This window comes from Branchiostoma floridae, chromosome 7 (assembly GCF_000003815.2).
Source record: "Branchiostoma floridae strain S238N-H82 chromosome 7, Bfl_VNyyK, whole genome shotgun sequence".
Taxonomy (NCBI): Eukaryota; Metazoa; Chordata; class Leptocardii; order Amphioxiformes; family Branchiostomatidae; genus Branchiostoma; species Branchiostoma floridae.
In genome coordinates this window covers 14,647,140-14,663,410 of record NC_049985.1, presented here as the reverse complement: position 1 = coordinate 14,663,410, position 16,271 = coordinate 14,647,140, and the positions used below count along the sequence as shown (strand labels likewise).

The 16,271-nt window shown below is 40.6% G+C and overlaps 3 protein-coding genes across 3 annotated transcripts in view; all 3 read left to right on the top strand.

Moving 5' to 3' along the window:
• Nucleotides 1-2,311, top strand: part of LOC118419975 — a 7,693-nt gene extending 5,382 nt beyond the window's left edge. Inside the window, exons 5-6 of the mRNA XM_035826679.1 lie at nt 114-299; nt 1,000-2,311. Coding sequence (XP_035682572.1) covers nt 114-299; nt 1,000-1,131 — 318 coding nt within the window. The 3' untranslated portion in view covers nt 1,132-2,311. The remainder of the gene's footprint in view (nt 1-113; nt 300-999) is intronic.
• A 5,166-nt stretch (nt 2,312-7,477) lies between these two features.
• LOC118420060 (corneodesmosin-like) lies at nt 7,478-12,644 on the top strand. Its single transcript, XM_035826766.1, has 6 exons — nt 7,478-7,898; nt 8,319-8,410; nt 8,902-9,093; nt 11,116-11,193; nt 11,823-12,003; nt 12,640-12,644. The coding sequence occupies exons 1-6, from the start codon at nt 7,478-7,480 to the stop codon at nt 12,642-12,644; spliced, it is 969 nt and encodes a 322-aa protein (XP_035682659.1).
• Nucleotides 12,645-13,840: 1,196 nt separating this feature from the next.
• LOC118420059 (adhesion G-protein coupled receptor D1-like) overlaps nt 13,841-16,271 on the top strand; it is an 8,749-nt gene continuing 6,318 nt past the window's right edge. Inside the window, exons 1-2 of the mRNA XM_035826765.1 lie at nt 13,841-13,923; nt 15,313-15,427. Of these exons, the coding sequence (XP_035682658.1) occupies nt 13,841-13,923; nt 15,313-15,427 (198 nt within the window). The remainder of the gene's footprint in view (nt 13,924-15,312; nt 15,428-16,271) is intronic.

Here is a 16,271-nt window from a genome sequence, read left to right as displayed (position 1 = left end):
GGGGGTATAAGGACTACCTGAGAGGACAGGGGATCAGGGGTGCTCTAAACAGTCTGAATGCTATGGTATAGTTACGTTAAATATCACATTTCTTCCACTAACGTCCTTCTCAGGTCAGCTTCACAAGCGCGATGAAGGATTTCTATAAGGACTATCTGAGAGGACAGGGGATCAGGGGTGCCTTCACCATCACAGGCGCCTCCTTCCGCGTCAGTAGCGCGCACAGGAACGACAAATGGGCCTTCGTCACCGACCTGTGGAAGAAAACAGGCGAGATGAGGCACAACATACGCGCCAAGGTCATATGGCTTGACTACCGTTTTGTTTAATCTGATATTCCGACTTGATTATTTGTCTAATACTAATAATCTATCTAATACTGAAAAGAAATTCAAGACAAAAAACGTGATATTTCAAAAAGTTGTGTTCACTTGTTTGTGCTTCTTGATCTTATTAATAATCTTTTCTACTAATGAATTAATGAGATAGCCCACCTCTAACTCATTATTTTCATTCCGACATCTCGGAGTTCCTAACAGCTGCTTGGAGAGTAGAAGATTTCTAGATTTTAAGCAGATATTTGGAGGCAAAATCGTGACGTTTTTATTTTATATACACATGAATAATCAAATACTAGCCGCTTCAGTTGCAAACTGCTTCCTTAGCAGCTAGAAAAACGGGTAGCTATTAAAGGAAATGGCACGGTTCTGCCTCCCAATATCTGCTTAGAAATTGTGCTCATCAAGTAGATGTTAGGGGGTAGAATCGACCCAGTACAAAAAGAAATGAGCCAAAAAAGACGAAAAAGGCTCAGAGAGCCTGCTATGGAGGCTAGCATTTTGTAAATCATTTGCTAGTATGTTTTTGATCTATTGAAAATTTGTAACAAACTATCATAATAATTCATGGTGTGAAACATATTGTTTTCTTCCTCTGCATGTGGTGGTTTGTGATCTTTAACAAAGTTTCTTACAAGGTTCTTTCTAATATGCTGTCCAGGTGTCGTACCTGGAGTTTTCCACACGGGTTATCCATGAGAAGCCGCGGTACATGAAGGAAGTGGACCATCACCGGTTCCCCAGGGGGTCATCCTCCAGCGGCTACCGGGTGGAGAGGTTCTTCCACGGCTGACCAGACAGTCACTGACCGGTAGTACTGTATGGATGGACACCAAGGAATGTGCTATAAACTGAAAAACATGCGTCAGTGAGCTCGAGAGTTCTCAGTACCCTACTATGATTTAAAGAAAAAACATTTCGGAGTGGAATAATTTTTTTAGGTCCGACAGCGCTAGTTTATGTTTATCCGTGTGGAAGGGTATTTAGGGATATCAAGCCAACGGACGGTGGTTTTGAATTGTAATTTTTCAAAATATTGCAGTTTGAAACAAACCGCCCATCTACTTGGTCCCCTTAAATGCAATGTTTTCACAAACAACGTATATAGGTTACTTCACGGATAAATGTGAACTGGCGCTACACTTTGGAATGTGCTAACAGACAAAAATACATCGATGAGAGAGACCAGACATGTACTAGTGTCCTACTATGAGAAAAACAGTGCGGAGTTGAATGTTATTTTTGGGTCCGATAACGTATAGCGGAAACTATCATAATTTGTATTATACAGGTCACAACCATAAAAATTCAATTGTGTTTGTCGAAAATTTATCTGTGTTCACATAAAACCCCAGTTTGAAAGTGACAGATTCATTGTGTTCTGGGATCATATCCACAATCTACAATTTTTTAATTGTATATAAGAAGACAAGGGATCACTGTAGATATTTTCTAGATCACTTGACAAAATGTTCGACTTGAAGATTGGTGACACCTGTGCAAAAAATACTACAAATTATCACTATGAAACTGCAACTAAATGATTCTCAAACTCTGCAATAAAAGACTTCATATATTCTGTACATAACAGTCTAGGACTAAGATAGAAATAACAAATTTACAAATTAATACTTTTCAGACTGCTAACGTGTTCTTGTAGATTATTGTATTTTGCCATTCAACATTATGGTCGATTATTTCGTGTCACTGTTGGGCGTGACATACACATTTGTTATAACTATTAATTATTTATAATCTAAAAATAGCGCTTATCATATGCATAAATCCCATGGAATGACCCGACTGCAAATATCACTTGTCTGATTCCGGAGATTAATTTGTGGAAAGTGTGAACAATAGGTATTCTGTTGTTACCATAGTTTCATTAATGTAATAGTTAGTTTCACTGCCATACGATTGTGGTTCACTGAATATTGCAGAGTGAAGTTCATTTTAAAGGGCTCTCTAGATGATGATTTTAGGTTTGAGTCAAATTTCGTCACCGTCATACATCGAGAACAAATTTAAAGCTTTGCTTACTGTATTGAATGATTTTTTCACAACTCAGTTTGCGTATAGATCCAGGTTTTGCTTGTTGCCAAAATATTACACTTGTAAATATAGAATTTTGTTGCACAATATCACATCAACCGTTGATTAGATGCTTGCGCTTGTATAACATTTCATGTTGCATAGTGCGTAAAACATTGTATGATTTATCACTTTATTAACAGTAATGTAATTCGACAGCTTTGTACTTGAAAATAATATATCGATGATAATGTTTTATAACGTCTTATGTAAGCTTTATATGTTGAAACAAGCAACCAATAAGAGGAAATAATAGCTTACTTTTCTTGATCACAGAGGCACGCTTCGCATCTTTGAAACTCATTAAAGATGAATTTTCACAAAAGAGGTTGATTCGTTAGTCAATAATATCATATTTGTATCAGCAATGGTGGTATTGTTACACTTTCTTAAGCGACATAGCGTTTAACAATGGACGTTAATGAAGGTTAGACATACAGGTAAACAGCATGTAAAGACAAATCAATCTCTACAACTGGATAAGATACGGACATTACTTTAGGACGTTTTGAGTGACATCCATCACTCTTCCTCGGCGTCGCTGGAATCAATTGCATGGGCAGAACAGTCAATACTAGTACAAGAAATAGTAACTAGAAAGATCGAGTATTGTTATTAGCTCAATATCGATATTCATATCGAAATTTCATAAGCCATACGAAACTTTGAATATCATACTTAAGTTTTATGAAGCCTCAAGACAATTACAGTATGTATGCGCTTAACTAGCATATATTTATGGCTCCGTAGGCAAAGTAATTCATTACCGACCGAGCTATGGCGTAGATTTTATTGACTGTAAACGTTTTGATATCATATATTGCGTCCCGTCATTCAGCCAACATGTAAACACAACACCTAATGACGCAAACCTACCTGCGTCAAGGTGTCGTATTTAATCAGGATCCTTTCACGGAGATACAAACATTTATGACAAACTGTGATACAGAAAGACATAAATCAAACGTACTTAGTATGACGTTTGACCTAAATTTTGAACGCAGTTAGTCTAAGATGTAGAAGGACGCGTAAGGCAAGGACAAGACTGAAACCTTTTCGTTTAGAACGGTCTCCAAGTACTAGTGTTTTACAATGCATATAACAGGTACAGGTAGTAGGGTTGATAGTATTAGCACCCCTGTCCTGTTGGTTATTTTTTGGCCAATTTAACCTCCCAGAGCTGATGGCTTCATCAGATAAGTACAACTTGACCTGTTCTGTGCTGCTACTGCTGATTTAACCCCCCCCCTCCCCATTCGATGGCCAATTTCAGTGGTCTGCAACTTTTACATGTGAAAAACCCCTAACTCATGACAATACAGCTCAGCATGGCAAGGGTTAAATGCTAGTATGTGAATCCTGTATATAAACGGGCTTAGCAGGACAAGTGTTAGTCCATAAAAAGTATTCTTAGCAGTATTTAAGCCTCAGAACTGATGAAAGCCGAATTAGAAACCGTCGTACTAGCTGTATTGGCCATGTATTTTTGTCGCCCTTACATGACCCAACGCAACTCCGTGCTCTCCATGACAAATATTTCCACGTGCGAAGCACAAATGTAATCCATCACATTTGATAGGAAACATAAAACGCCACCAATGACATTCTAATTACAAAATACATGAGACGCTAAGCAATGACGGGATTACAATCAGAATGCCCGCAACATGAAACAGGTAAGCGATAGTTTATGGTCTTACTGGCTATGTCTACAGGTACAACACAGCTTTTCATCAGTCGGGAACATTCTAGCTAGAAATGGTATAGAGCATGTCAGCTTGAAGACGCACAACATGTTACGAGCTGTCTTGTCTTGGATAATGCTGTATCTGTTAGCTCTGAAACCAAGAGCCGAGAGGATGCCATGTAGGTGCTCTTTCTTACTTTTCTTTCATTGCAGACGGCAAATGCATGTGCTTGTGATAGCATTTCAGTACCAAGGGAGCGGTAGTGTTAGGCATTACTGAGGGGAAGGGATTGTTTGGGTTTAGACTATGTTACTTTATGCAATTCTTAACTTTAACCGTAATAAAAACAGCAGTGCGATTGCCATTTCTAGCGGTTAGGATTATACTCAACTCCAAAATCATATCCAGTTGCTTGAGTAACTGCTTTTTTGGAGTATACTTAACGTTTATCAAACTATATGTATGAGAGACAAATGAACTCATGTTTTTCTACCCTAGTACTTTTTCATCTACTAAACATAGAGAGACAAATGAACTAATGTTTTCTACTCTAGTACTTTTTCATCTACTAAACATAGAGAGACAAATGAACTAATGTTTTCTACCCTAGTACCTTTTTATCTACTAACATCTATGAAGTCTTTTATGCCTGTGAATAATTAATTGAACATCTGAGACAAATATGATGCTGCAAGCCGATAATATTAATCTATAGCAGTGCCTTTCTTTTTAAACGTCGTCAACGTACCTTTGCAAATTATTTTTGAATTTTTTGATCGGTGATTTTGAACTTTTTGCAAAGCATTGTGTTCAAAATATCAATTGCGGATGATGACGTGTTTCATAAGGCAACGATGACTTATGAAGTTATCAATTTCAAACGTTCACTTTATATTCTATCTTGTAGGGCAACCTTGCGTAGGACATGGTAACGGTGTACCAGCCATGTGCCCAGGTGATCCAAAACCTTTCCATACTCTAGGTAAGTTGTTACCAATAGCACGTACATCTATCATAATATGTTCTTTGTTCATGACATTTTACTTGCCTGACTGAATCACGTGGAAATTATTCTTCTACATTGGGGTTGACTGCTTAGATCATATCATGTTCATGTTTCTTTTTCACGTTTATTTACGCTCAGTACACACTGGCGAAAAGACGTTGAATTGGGAGTGAATTAAAAGTAATCTCACCGGGATGAAGGAGTGTTGCCTTCAAATATTCTCCATGAATTATAGATTATCATCAATGTCAAACTAAAGCTTTAGATACACAGCGTAGGGCATGTGTGGCTAGAATATATGAAGTCAATGTCAATGTAATGTGCACAGCAAATGTTATCACAAAATGACAAAATTGACTCCATCAGTCTTAGGCTATTACAGAGATGTCGTCACAACATGTGTTAGCTCTCAGACTGCTACGAGGGGCATTCAATAAGTAATGTCCCTGACCCATTTCCCATAGCAGGAGATTAATGAAACTTGGCACAGTTATTAGTCTTCCTCTTCATAGGAACCACCCAGAGTTTTGCATTTCTCCCATCATTTGATGTAGCTCTGGACACCGTTCTTGTAGGACATCCCAGGTTGGTCCTCCGACAGATGCCTCATCAATGGCAGAAGACGGACGACCAGGTCTGGGAGCTGTTTCCACAGACTTCCGGTCTTGCTTGAATTCAGGATGCCAGCGTTTTACAAGGTCATATGATGGGGCATCATCACCATAAGTTTTTTTCATTTCATCAAAAGTCCCCTTTGGTGTGCGTCCTTTCAAATACAAAAACCGGATCACTGCGCGACACTCAACTTGCTCCATTTCACACCTGGTCCATTTCACACCTGACTCAGTTCAAACACCAGTAAATCAGTAACCACAATTAGTTCAGAGCTGTCTTTTGCAACATAACCCATAGAGATATGACTCATTACACATGCAAAATTTCATCTAGATCAGACAACTGGAAGTGGGACAGGGGCATTACTTATTGAATGCCCCTCGTATGTCTCTCTCTGTAGCTGTCTGTCTGTCTGTCTGCCTGTCTGTCTTTGTGTCTGTCTGTCTGTCTCTCTTTGTCTCTGTCTCTCTGTCTCGCTCTTTCTGTGTGTGTGCGCGCGTGCCTGTGTGATCGTGTGACTGTGTGTGCGAGCGTGCGTGTATGTGTGTCTGTCTGTCTGTCTTTGTGTGTCTGTCTGTATCCCTGTATATATTTTTGCGTGAGTGTCTGTTTTTATGATCTTAGTTTGCCAACTATAACTTCTCCAGTCGAATGGCCCAACTGAACTGACAAAAACACTTTCACTTTGTTAGTTTTATCAATTCAGAGTGTTGTCGGCCCTTGCCTATATGACGTAGACGCACTGCAAAACAAAGACCTAATGCTTCTTTTGTATGTGGCGTCACGTGCATCATGGTGTATACATATTTCATCCATTTATCCAAGTCTAATAACACAAAATCAGTTCGCATATTGACATGTTTGTATAGCCAAAACCCTTTTCCGTGCAAAACATATGTCTATGAAAACTTCCCTACACAATACGAGCTTTGTTACCTTTGCAATTCTATATCACCGTTTATTCATTTGAAGTGACTCTGGCACAAATCTATATCCAAACAACTATTCATATTTTCTCCATGTTTATTATGAAGTTATTATTGGTAATATTCAAGCATGATAAAAATTTAGAGTGGTGCCTTATTTTTCTCCTTTGTCAACGTAGTAATATACATTAACATCCGTATTAAGTACCATTAATGAAGATATTTGATACCAGTCAACCCCATTAAACAAGCCATTGGACAATGCACCTGTTGTATTCACATAGCCATTTTCTATTCCTTCAAAAATCTGTTACATGGCAACAGCTAAAACATCTAAACGTAAACCCACAAAAAGTCAGCGTAGTTTTCAACTGGTGTGCAAATTTAGTTAGGGCAGTGGCAGTCGATATGACAAATGTCATTTGAATAGTGTCTTCAAAATGTGTCAAGTTCAGAGCATTGTCGTGCTTGTAATATATCTCTTATCAGCAGTTAACTTGGCAGGGACGCAGACCGTTATTCCAGGTGAGTTTTAACTATAGGGGGTGATGTGAATTCCTTGGTAATTTCTTATGTCTAAAAGTCTGACTTTCTAGCTAGCGTCGAACTAGTTTAAACACGTTAAATTGAGAAGAAGCTATTCTATAAGGTGCTGTTATCTACCTCTCTTTGAAGTCAAAACAGTCAACCATATGCTTTCATTTGGGTACTTTCTTGACGAAAAGTGTAACAGAAATTATAATTTTGGCCATTTTTACCCCCTCGCTTTGTACCTGAAACTTGTGTTTGCCCCTTAAAGGCGGCACTTCTGAAATGCCAAATGCAGGTTCAGCGGGAGGCAATTCCAACCAGTCGTCTGCTTCTTCATCGGGCGGCGGTTCTCAATCATCCGGCGGTGGATCTTCGTCTTCGTCCTCGTCAGGTGGCGGCGGGTCGTCCAACGACTCCTCTTCGGCGACAGGCGGGTCTCCTCCCGCCAACGGGCCTTCATCGTCCCCATCCTCACAAAACACCATGGAACCACCTGGGTCGTCTTCTCTTCCAAACGCACAGCAGTCTACGTCGGCTAACGGCAGCCCTGCCCCGTTAAATGGCCTGCCGTTGCCGATAGAGTTTGGCCAGGGTAACACTCGGGCAAATCCGTGTCCAGAGGAAGAGTCCAAGTTTGGGTTCCCCTGGCCAGAGACTCCGGTCGGAGACGCAATCTACGTGGACTGCCCAGATGGATATGAAGGTATTGGATTAACGTCTTGTTTCAATGTTTGAACCTATTTGTAAAATATAAATGAATGAATGAATGAAGACCGTTACTGTACATTTTGCCCAACCGAGCTAAGTATACAGGTCACAACAAAGACAAATCATGCATATGAAAGTATCACAGATCAATTAAGTCTAACACAGAAGTTCGGCTTCTTTTTGCTTCTTGGTATTAGTGAAAATGTAGTAGGACTGGGTTTAGCAATAGTCGGTTTGTCAAAATGAGGAATATAAATTCATATGTCTAAAGTGAGGTTATCTACTTTCTACATTACTAAATAGCGTATTTCTATCTACAATCAACAATGAAGTGAACTTCATCTTCTATTAATGAAGTTCTGCTTTATCTGAAATATGTGACATACTGTTTTCTCTCTTCTCGTTTACTAATAAGGGCAAATCGGGCGGTACTGTCGCCCATCCGGACTGTGGTCTAGAGTAGCGGACAACTGCGTGTCTGACGAGCTGAAACAAGTCGATAATCAAGTGAGTTCTGTGTCGGTAGTAAATGTTGAGTCCCGTTCCACAATGATAGCTTTGAACGCTACACTTATTTACGTCAATAGACGTAAGAAGTTATCTGTTATAGGATCAACTCTCATAATTACACCGGGTGCCATGATACCACCAAATGAAAAAAATATCGTAGACTTTTTGAAGATTGTCTTAATAAAAGATGTTCTGAAGTGTATATACCGCAGAATTATACTAATGCTGCGTTGGTACAACTCTTTACATCACTTAAAATCCGTGTATTTTTTTTAGATATTTATGTGGTGTTAAACTGTTATTATGAAACCCGGTGGAGTTATACGTTTTATAAGAGTTAATGTTACAACATGTATTGTCTGTTTGAAAGTACTATGTTGTAAAGCATTTTAGCAACATAACGTTATATGTATTTATATGTTTAGGCAACGCTTGCACAAAAAATGTTTTTCACTGTTATGATGTCTTACTTCGTCTGTCCCCAACAGTTAGCGGACGGACCGAGGGGTATCGGCCCGGCTATTGAGGTAGTAGGCCGCCTGAGGAACAGTCTGGACCCGGACAGGATTCTGTACGACGGAGAAGTGAAGGTGGCTCGGAGGGCTGTGACGAAACTGTGTGACTGGGACCCCCTGGGGTTCACGGATACCGGAGTACAGGATGCTGCGGACTTTGTGTGGGCAAGTACTGGAGCCCTAGTCTATGCAAGATTGATATATTAACGGTAGACACCCCAGTGGTATATAGTGCGTGACAAAAAGTAACGACGAAAGGGTTTAGGTTTGAGTTTACATTTCTCATTACTTACTGCGAAATGACATTAAATGCTAACATGGATGAAGAGCGTAGTAAGTGGTGTGTCTTTGGTGACGATTGTGTTTTGGTCTGTATCTGTATCTATATAGCCGGTGTGACAGCGTTCTCGCCCCCCCGTGATCTCGCCCCCCCGGGGGCGAAATCACTAGCGATCTCGCCCCCCCGGGGCGAAATCACTAGCGATTTCGCCCTCCCCGGTTAGTGATTTCGCCCCCCTACCTCGCCCCCCTTTAGGGATTTCGCCCCCCCCCCCCCCAAAAAAACGGGTTTACATGATATTTTAGAAGTTGATTTGTATAAATCACACAATGCAGTTTCAGAATGATATAAGTACACGAGTTTGATACATAACTCCATCCATAGTATCAATATTAACGTAAGTACATGGCAATAAGATAGTTGAACTTGTTTCAGACAAGGAGGGTTGGGTCCCTTGTATTCCCTGTATTGCATGTACCTGAGTCTCGTCATGAGATATATTTCATTGTATTCACCTGTCCTCGAGCAACCTATATATCTCCAATATGAAGTCTCTATTATGAATTGACCACAAAAGAACTATGTCTTGTCTTTATTGATTATGCAAATAAGGTATTCATTAGAATAATGCACATTTTGGTGTATGCACCTGGCCAAGGGGTATCTTCACCTTCAATATGACTGTTTTTCTAGTATTTAGAAACTGGTACGTCATATGCACCTACCCTATGGATATCTTCACCTCCAATATGACTGTTTTTTAAGTATTTAGGAACTGGTGTTTTACCCGTGTTTCTTAAGACTGGTACTTTACCAGTTTTTTGTAGCATTTAGCAACAGGTATATGAACTTGTGCGTAGATAGTGTTTATAATGAGAAACTATTACTCACTTGTGTTTTTCTTAGTTTTGGAAATGTTTTCTGCACAAGAAAGAAAATACTGTGACAAATTGAAAACATATAGCTGACGTATTCTGTACCATAGACGGTGTTGATTTATACGTTCACAATAGCATTGTTTTCTATGCCACCTCTGCCATGTCAGCTGCAAAAAAAAATGTGTTTGCACCGAACAAGGTATGACATCTTACGGTAATAAGGTGCCATATAGGTACCAGGTAACACACCAACTATGTTACTCCCAGGTGCAGTATAGTACCAGGTAGCGCACCTAATATGTAGTAACCAGCTACTCTTAAGACCCCTCCGAGGAATACTAGTAATGTTCGGGGGGGGGGGCGAAAACGCTAAAGGGGGGCGAAAACGCTAGTGATCTCGCCCCCCGGGGGGGGCGAGATCGCTGGGGGGGCGAGATCGCTGTCACACCGGTATAACCGCCGTTCGGCGTAACACACCAGCTTCGCAGGCACGCGGCGCGGCAGCAGCTGGTTATATTACACCGAACAACCTGTCACACCTTACTTTAGCACATCTATCTGCAAGCGTTCTTTAAAGCTATCCAGAGAAGATGCCCCTACTGTGCTTGGTGATAACAAATTCCACTCTACGATACTTCTGGGAAAATACGAGCCTCATTTCCGAGTATCCGTACGACTTGAATGTAAAGCGGTTCCCTGACCTAGATTGACCTCTGAGGTGTGACGTGTGTAATCGAAGTTGCAATGCCGCACGCCGTGGATGATTACAAAACTATTGTTTTTTTCCTCTTTCTGACAACATCAGTAGTATTCGCCGAATCCTACTCTCCGTTTCCCCGTAGGAAGGCCTGGTAGCGGCTTTTGGATTCCCTTGTCACCATATGGCCCAGTGATTTTATCATTGAAAGCTGTTACGTGACACCGACGCCGTATGCCTTTGTTTGTTTAGGTTTGACGTATTTGTATGGCTAAGATTATTGTTTTCTTTCGTTTTCCCTCGTAGCTTATCAGTACTGATATTTCCCACAGTTATACATCGGAGCAATCGGACGACTGCTGCACAAGAATAACAAGGACTTATGGGACAACATCCGCAATTTTGACCAGGTAATTCTACAACGTTAACAAAAAGCGAACGTTCATGGCACAAACATTACGTAACGCTACGTTTCCACAGCAAGTATCACTGTAACACATACCTGCAACTTTATAACGATAGATTTGCTAAACCGTACAATTTGAAGCGTTACTGCCGTAAAGTGAATGCAAAATAAACGTCATAATCACAAACATAGATATCACAAGTATCAAATTTACAATACATATGCAATGCATTGGTGACAATCATGGATATATTTGAAGGCTTCATATATATCCATAAATTGAAGGAGCTTGTATTTTTCCCATCTCATCATATCAAAGGCGCGAATCAAAATGACATGTAATGTATTCCGTCTAGATAGATTCAAATACCTTCTAGGAGAAGATAAGGCCTACTGTGTGCAAATAGATGAATACATCAAGGTATCTTTTGACCTTAGAACCAACATTGTAAATGGCACGTTAGACTCAGCATGTTGAGCAATTCATATACCTGTACACAGGTGAATTATTCATTTGTATCTACTTGTATGTATATACATAGCTTTAGAACACCTTACGAAAGTCGCTGTTTTTGTTGTGTCAATGATAATTTGTAAACAACAACATAGTAACCGTTGCTATGTAACCGCCAGGTGAACGAGACCCTAACTCCCCTGGTGGCACAAGATGATGATGATGACAACACTGATGACGACACGACCTTCGACCCTGTGATTGGACTGGTCCTGAAGACTGAAGAGTTCGGAGGGAAGGTCGCCAAGTTTCTCAACTCATCTATAATGGAGTTTCTCAAGACGAACGAAACAAGCATCGGTACGGCCATAACATTGATTTTCAAGGAGCCTTACCATCTTTTGTGCTGATATCCCTCTTGCATTTTATGCGTGTATTGGCATTATTAAAATGCCAAGTGCCAAGTACATGTCTAATGTTGAATGTTTTTCTAACGATATGCAATAAAAATAATGTGCCAAGCGGTCACACTGACTTGCCTTCGAATTCGCCAAGAAGGCTAGTATGTTTTAGTTATTCCACAGGGTGATGGGTCTATATGAAGATTAATAGCATATAACTCGGAAATTGTGGATGGAACAAATTTTCGGTAATGGTGTAGCGGTTGTGGAAAAGAAGGGCAAGTTTGAAAACGGTGTACCTAGCGTTTTCCTAGGGTACTGTAGCGGCATTTGATTTTAAGCATGATATCCTCTGGAGACCCCAAAACTAATGAGCGCTGTAGCCCCATGCCCTGACCATGCACCCCCTTACTCTGGAGAGCATATCTTCTGGCAAGCATAAAATTCTGATTGACCAGGGACGCTATTGGGTCACATGTGGACACATTTGTCTTTTTTCTGTGAATAGGCGCTCGAGGATGCATCCATAAAATTTAGCCAGTGTGGCCTAATATCAAAGTTTGATGTTGGAATATAATGTTCTCCAGATTTCCAGGCTAGGAAGGTGGATGCCTCCAACTTTTCTGGGCTCTACTACCCAGCAGGTGCTGGTGGATCAGACTTTACCGGGTGCGCAGACAGTGTCGCCAACGACAGCTCGGCATTTTTCTACCTGCCGAGTCCGGTGCTGGAGAGGGGTATGTTAACAGCGAAACATTTCTATTCATCACAACTTAGACAGTTTCCATGCTTTGAAAGAATTAGCCTCTTTCATCTACTAGTGCCAAATGGTTCTGAATTTAGTATTAGTATTTTTTAAAATGTTTTGTATATCATGCTTACCGCCATGCGTTTCTCTAACTGCTTATAGCCATTCGTAGGCGTCGCTTTAAGAAAGGTAAGAATTAGTCGCTTCTTACTTGAAACATGAAAACTTGAGACATGAAATCAACGGATAACACGCACGGGACATCAATTCTGTGAATATTAAGCTTGCAATTGCATGGGAAAAACTGTTATTTTCTTACATGATTTTGAAATGCTCCTCTAGGTAACGACCAAACTGCAGAAGTGGTCAACATCATATTCCGGGATGTTCCATTTCTCCTGCAGGGGGAAAATCAGACAAGGTATAAGATGGCATATTGCCATTTGTTGATAGAAAATGTTACAGAACAGTTCTGTGTTATATATACACAGTATATTTGTGATACAGACTATCGCCATCGGGGATCAACAAAAAGTACAACATTAAAAGAATTATAGTTCAATTTCTATTGCACCCTGTTAATGTATCAATTTGCTGTTAACCTTTCATATGCAATGCCTTCTATATAGCATTGCATACTGTGCCTATACATATATATTTATCATTTTGCTCCGTCAAGGAATTTGCGGTTAAGTTAAAACTTTCATTATACTCTCCAGTGTTTTCATCAATGGGACTGTGAGGAGCGTCCTCGTCAGTATATCCACCAATCAGAAGGAGCTTTTCCGAACCAATCAAGATTAAGTTTCTACATGAGGAGGTAAGGAAACGTCTCAACCAATGGGATCAGTCTTGACCTTTCACACACTAGTTTAGTCTTAATTCAAGGTATAAAGATATACTTGGAGTCGATTTACATGTAGATCCTTCACACAAATATAACAAATATATGACAAATATATGCCAGTTCTGTAGTGTACTTAAGAGAGAAGTTATACCAAGGCAGTACTTTCGCTATAAACTCACCTTCGAAGGACATTGAGTCTCTATGTGTCTGTTTCTACAGATCCCTGCTGACACATACAGCCGACGGTGCGTGTTTATCAACGATGGTGGCAATGCAATAGAGGGGTAAGGCAAAACTATGTCATATGCAAACACTGCATGAATCTAGTAAAAGTCGCTATATACACTCAGCACAAAAAGTTTGGAATATCAACTTCGGTTGATCATATTTATGTTGTTTCTGCATCAATTTCAATATATTATATATCTATAGAAAGCTTGTCTGATTTTCTTTCCAATGGTATCAAACTCATTATCATTGTTAACTCATGGAACATACACTAGGCCTGCTAACGTGAGTGGGTCACGAAAAAAAAGTGCCCAAATTCCCCCGTTTCTGTTCAAAACTGTATCGTCCGGTTCAACCGTTGTTATGGCCGCGGGTGACAATGATTCAATCAATCCTTTTATCACCCAACGTTTGGTATACAGAACATCCAAGTTTCTTTTAGCATATCTGAGTAGAGTATTTTAAGAGTGTAAATTCATGGAACGAGGACTAGGCCCGCTTACGTACAGGGGGTCCTAAAGATAAAGTGCCAAAATTACCCTCCTAAAGTCAATCACACCATTCTGCTCATTTTCTTCCGTCAGTATTGACTTGTGAATGAAGGCAAGTTGAATAAACAGGACATGTCAATCAAAGCTACTATTACTCTTTATTCAAGCAAAAAATCTGAACCATGGCAAGAGGTGATCAATCGAGTGCTAGCCATAAGCCGTAGGAAGGCTATTCCACCCTAAGACTGTGCTCCAGCATCCAATGGTCCTTGCTCTGTGTGGACTGGTGTTGTAATCTTGCAGAATGGCATTTGGTCCAATATTGAAGAGGTAGAATGTTGCTACTGGATGGAGGATGGTGTCCCTATATGTCACCACAATAATTTCCCTTGAATGATGACGAGTCTTGTTTACCCTATGGTGGTTATACCGCCCCACACCATGACGCTGCCTCCACCACCAAATGCCGAAAGTTACTCTTGCCTTGTCAGCGTGCGGTTCTCCTTGCCGCATCCACGCTTTGATTCTGCCATCCAACTATCGAAAGGGCAGATGAACTCTACTCAAGTATGCTAAAACCTTGTATGTTCCGTATACAAAATGTGAGGTCAAAAGAGGATTGATTGAACCAGTGACATACGCGCCAATATCAACAGGACGAACAGTGTTGAACAGAAGTAGGGGAATTTGGGCACTTTTTTTTCGTGACCCACTCACGTAAGCAGGCCTTGTGCTCGTTTCATGTGTTTATAATCATAATAAGTTTGATACCATAGGAAAGAAAATCACACAAGCTTTCTATTGATATATAATACATTGAAATTGATGCATAAATAACGGAAATATGATATACTTAAGTTGATATTCCAAACTTTTTGTGCCGAGTGTATATGCCGAGTATATGTGAATGTGTTCAACTGATCTTTGTGTTGCTACATTTCTTCACGTGGTTAGGAACCAGTGGAGTTCTGAGGGGTGTGAGGTGGAAGAGTCCACCGACACCTGTACCACCTGCAGCTGTAACCACCTGACCAGCTTCGCTATTCTCATGCAACCTGTGGACTTGGACGTAAGTTTACAAACAGTTTTATGTCCAAACAAATTTATACCTAAGTCTGATTATATATAACAGACATCCTATGATATGCTTGGACATGCAAAAAAGAATATATGTACATTGTTAGATCCTATAAGAACAGATATTATCATACGCCAAAAATACTTACTCAAGCAACTGGATATGGTTTTGAAACGGTCAGACGTTTCGGATAGAATCCACTATCCTTCGTCAGTGACACTGAACACCCCGACCAATCGAATGGGGACATCCCTCGCGTATGTGCACACTCCTCTAGAAAATAGGACACTCCTCGACTTTCAAGGGGGCGCTCCTCTTGGAAAGGGGATGTTTCTCCCTCAATTAGGGGGCGCTCCTCCGGAAATGGTATGGTCATCGGGCATAGGGGACGTCCCTCCAACACCCCCGCCGGCCCGTGGAATCGGCCGCTAACCCGACAAATCCCTTTCTAGTTCATCTAAATCACAACATCCAAAACTTTAACCCCGTCAGTGCTCTCGACAAACGTCATACCTCACCAGGTAATGATAGTTTTTTATCAAAAATTGAGGCATGTTGGAAAAAAGCCGCCCGCGCGGCAGAACATCACCAGTCTTCAGTGTTAAAATGGCGGCGTACCGCACGCCCGGCAAGCAAAACATCGAGTTTTAGCTTGAATATCCGTGTGCTTGTCGAGGTTTAAGGCCTCCCTCCCTAACACACGTACATGGGAGAAGTTTCTAACACGATGTCCGGCGTAGCTATCTGGGATGTCTTGTGAAAAGGCCGCGGCTTACTCGAAACGCCCGGGATTACCGCTTGCCGTGATAGAGAACCGGCGCCCGTGAGTGTACTG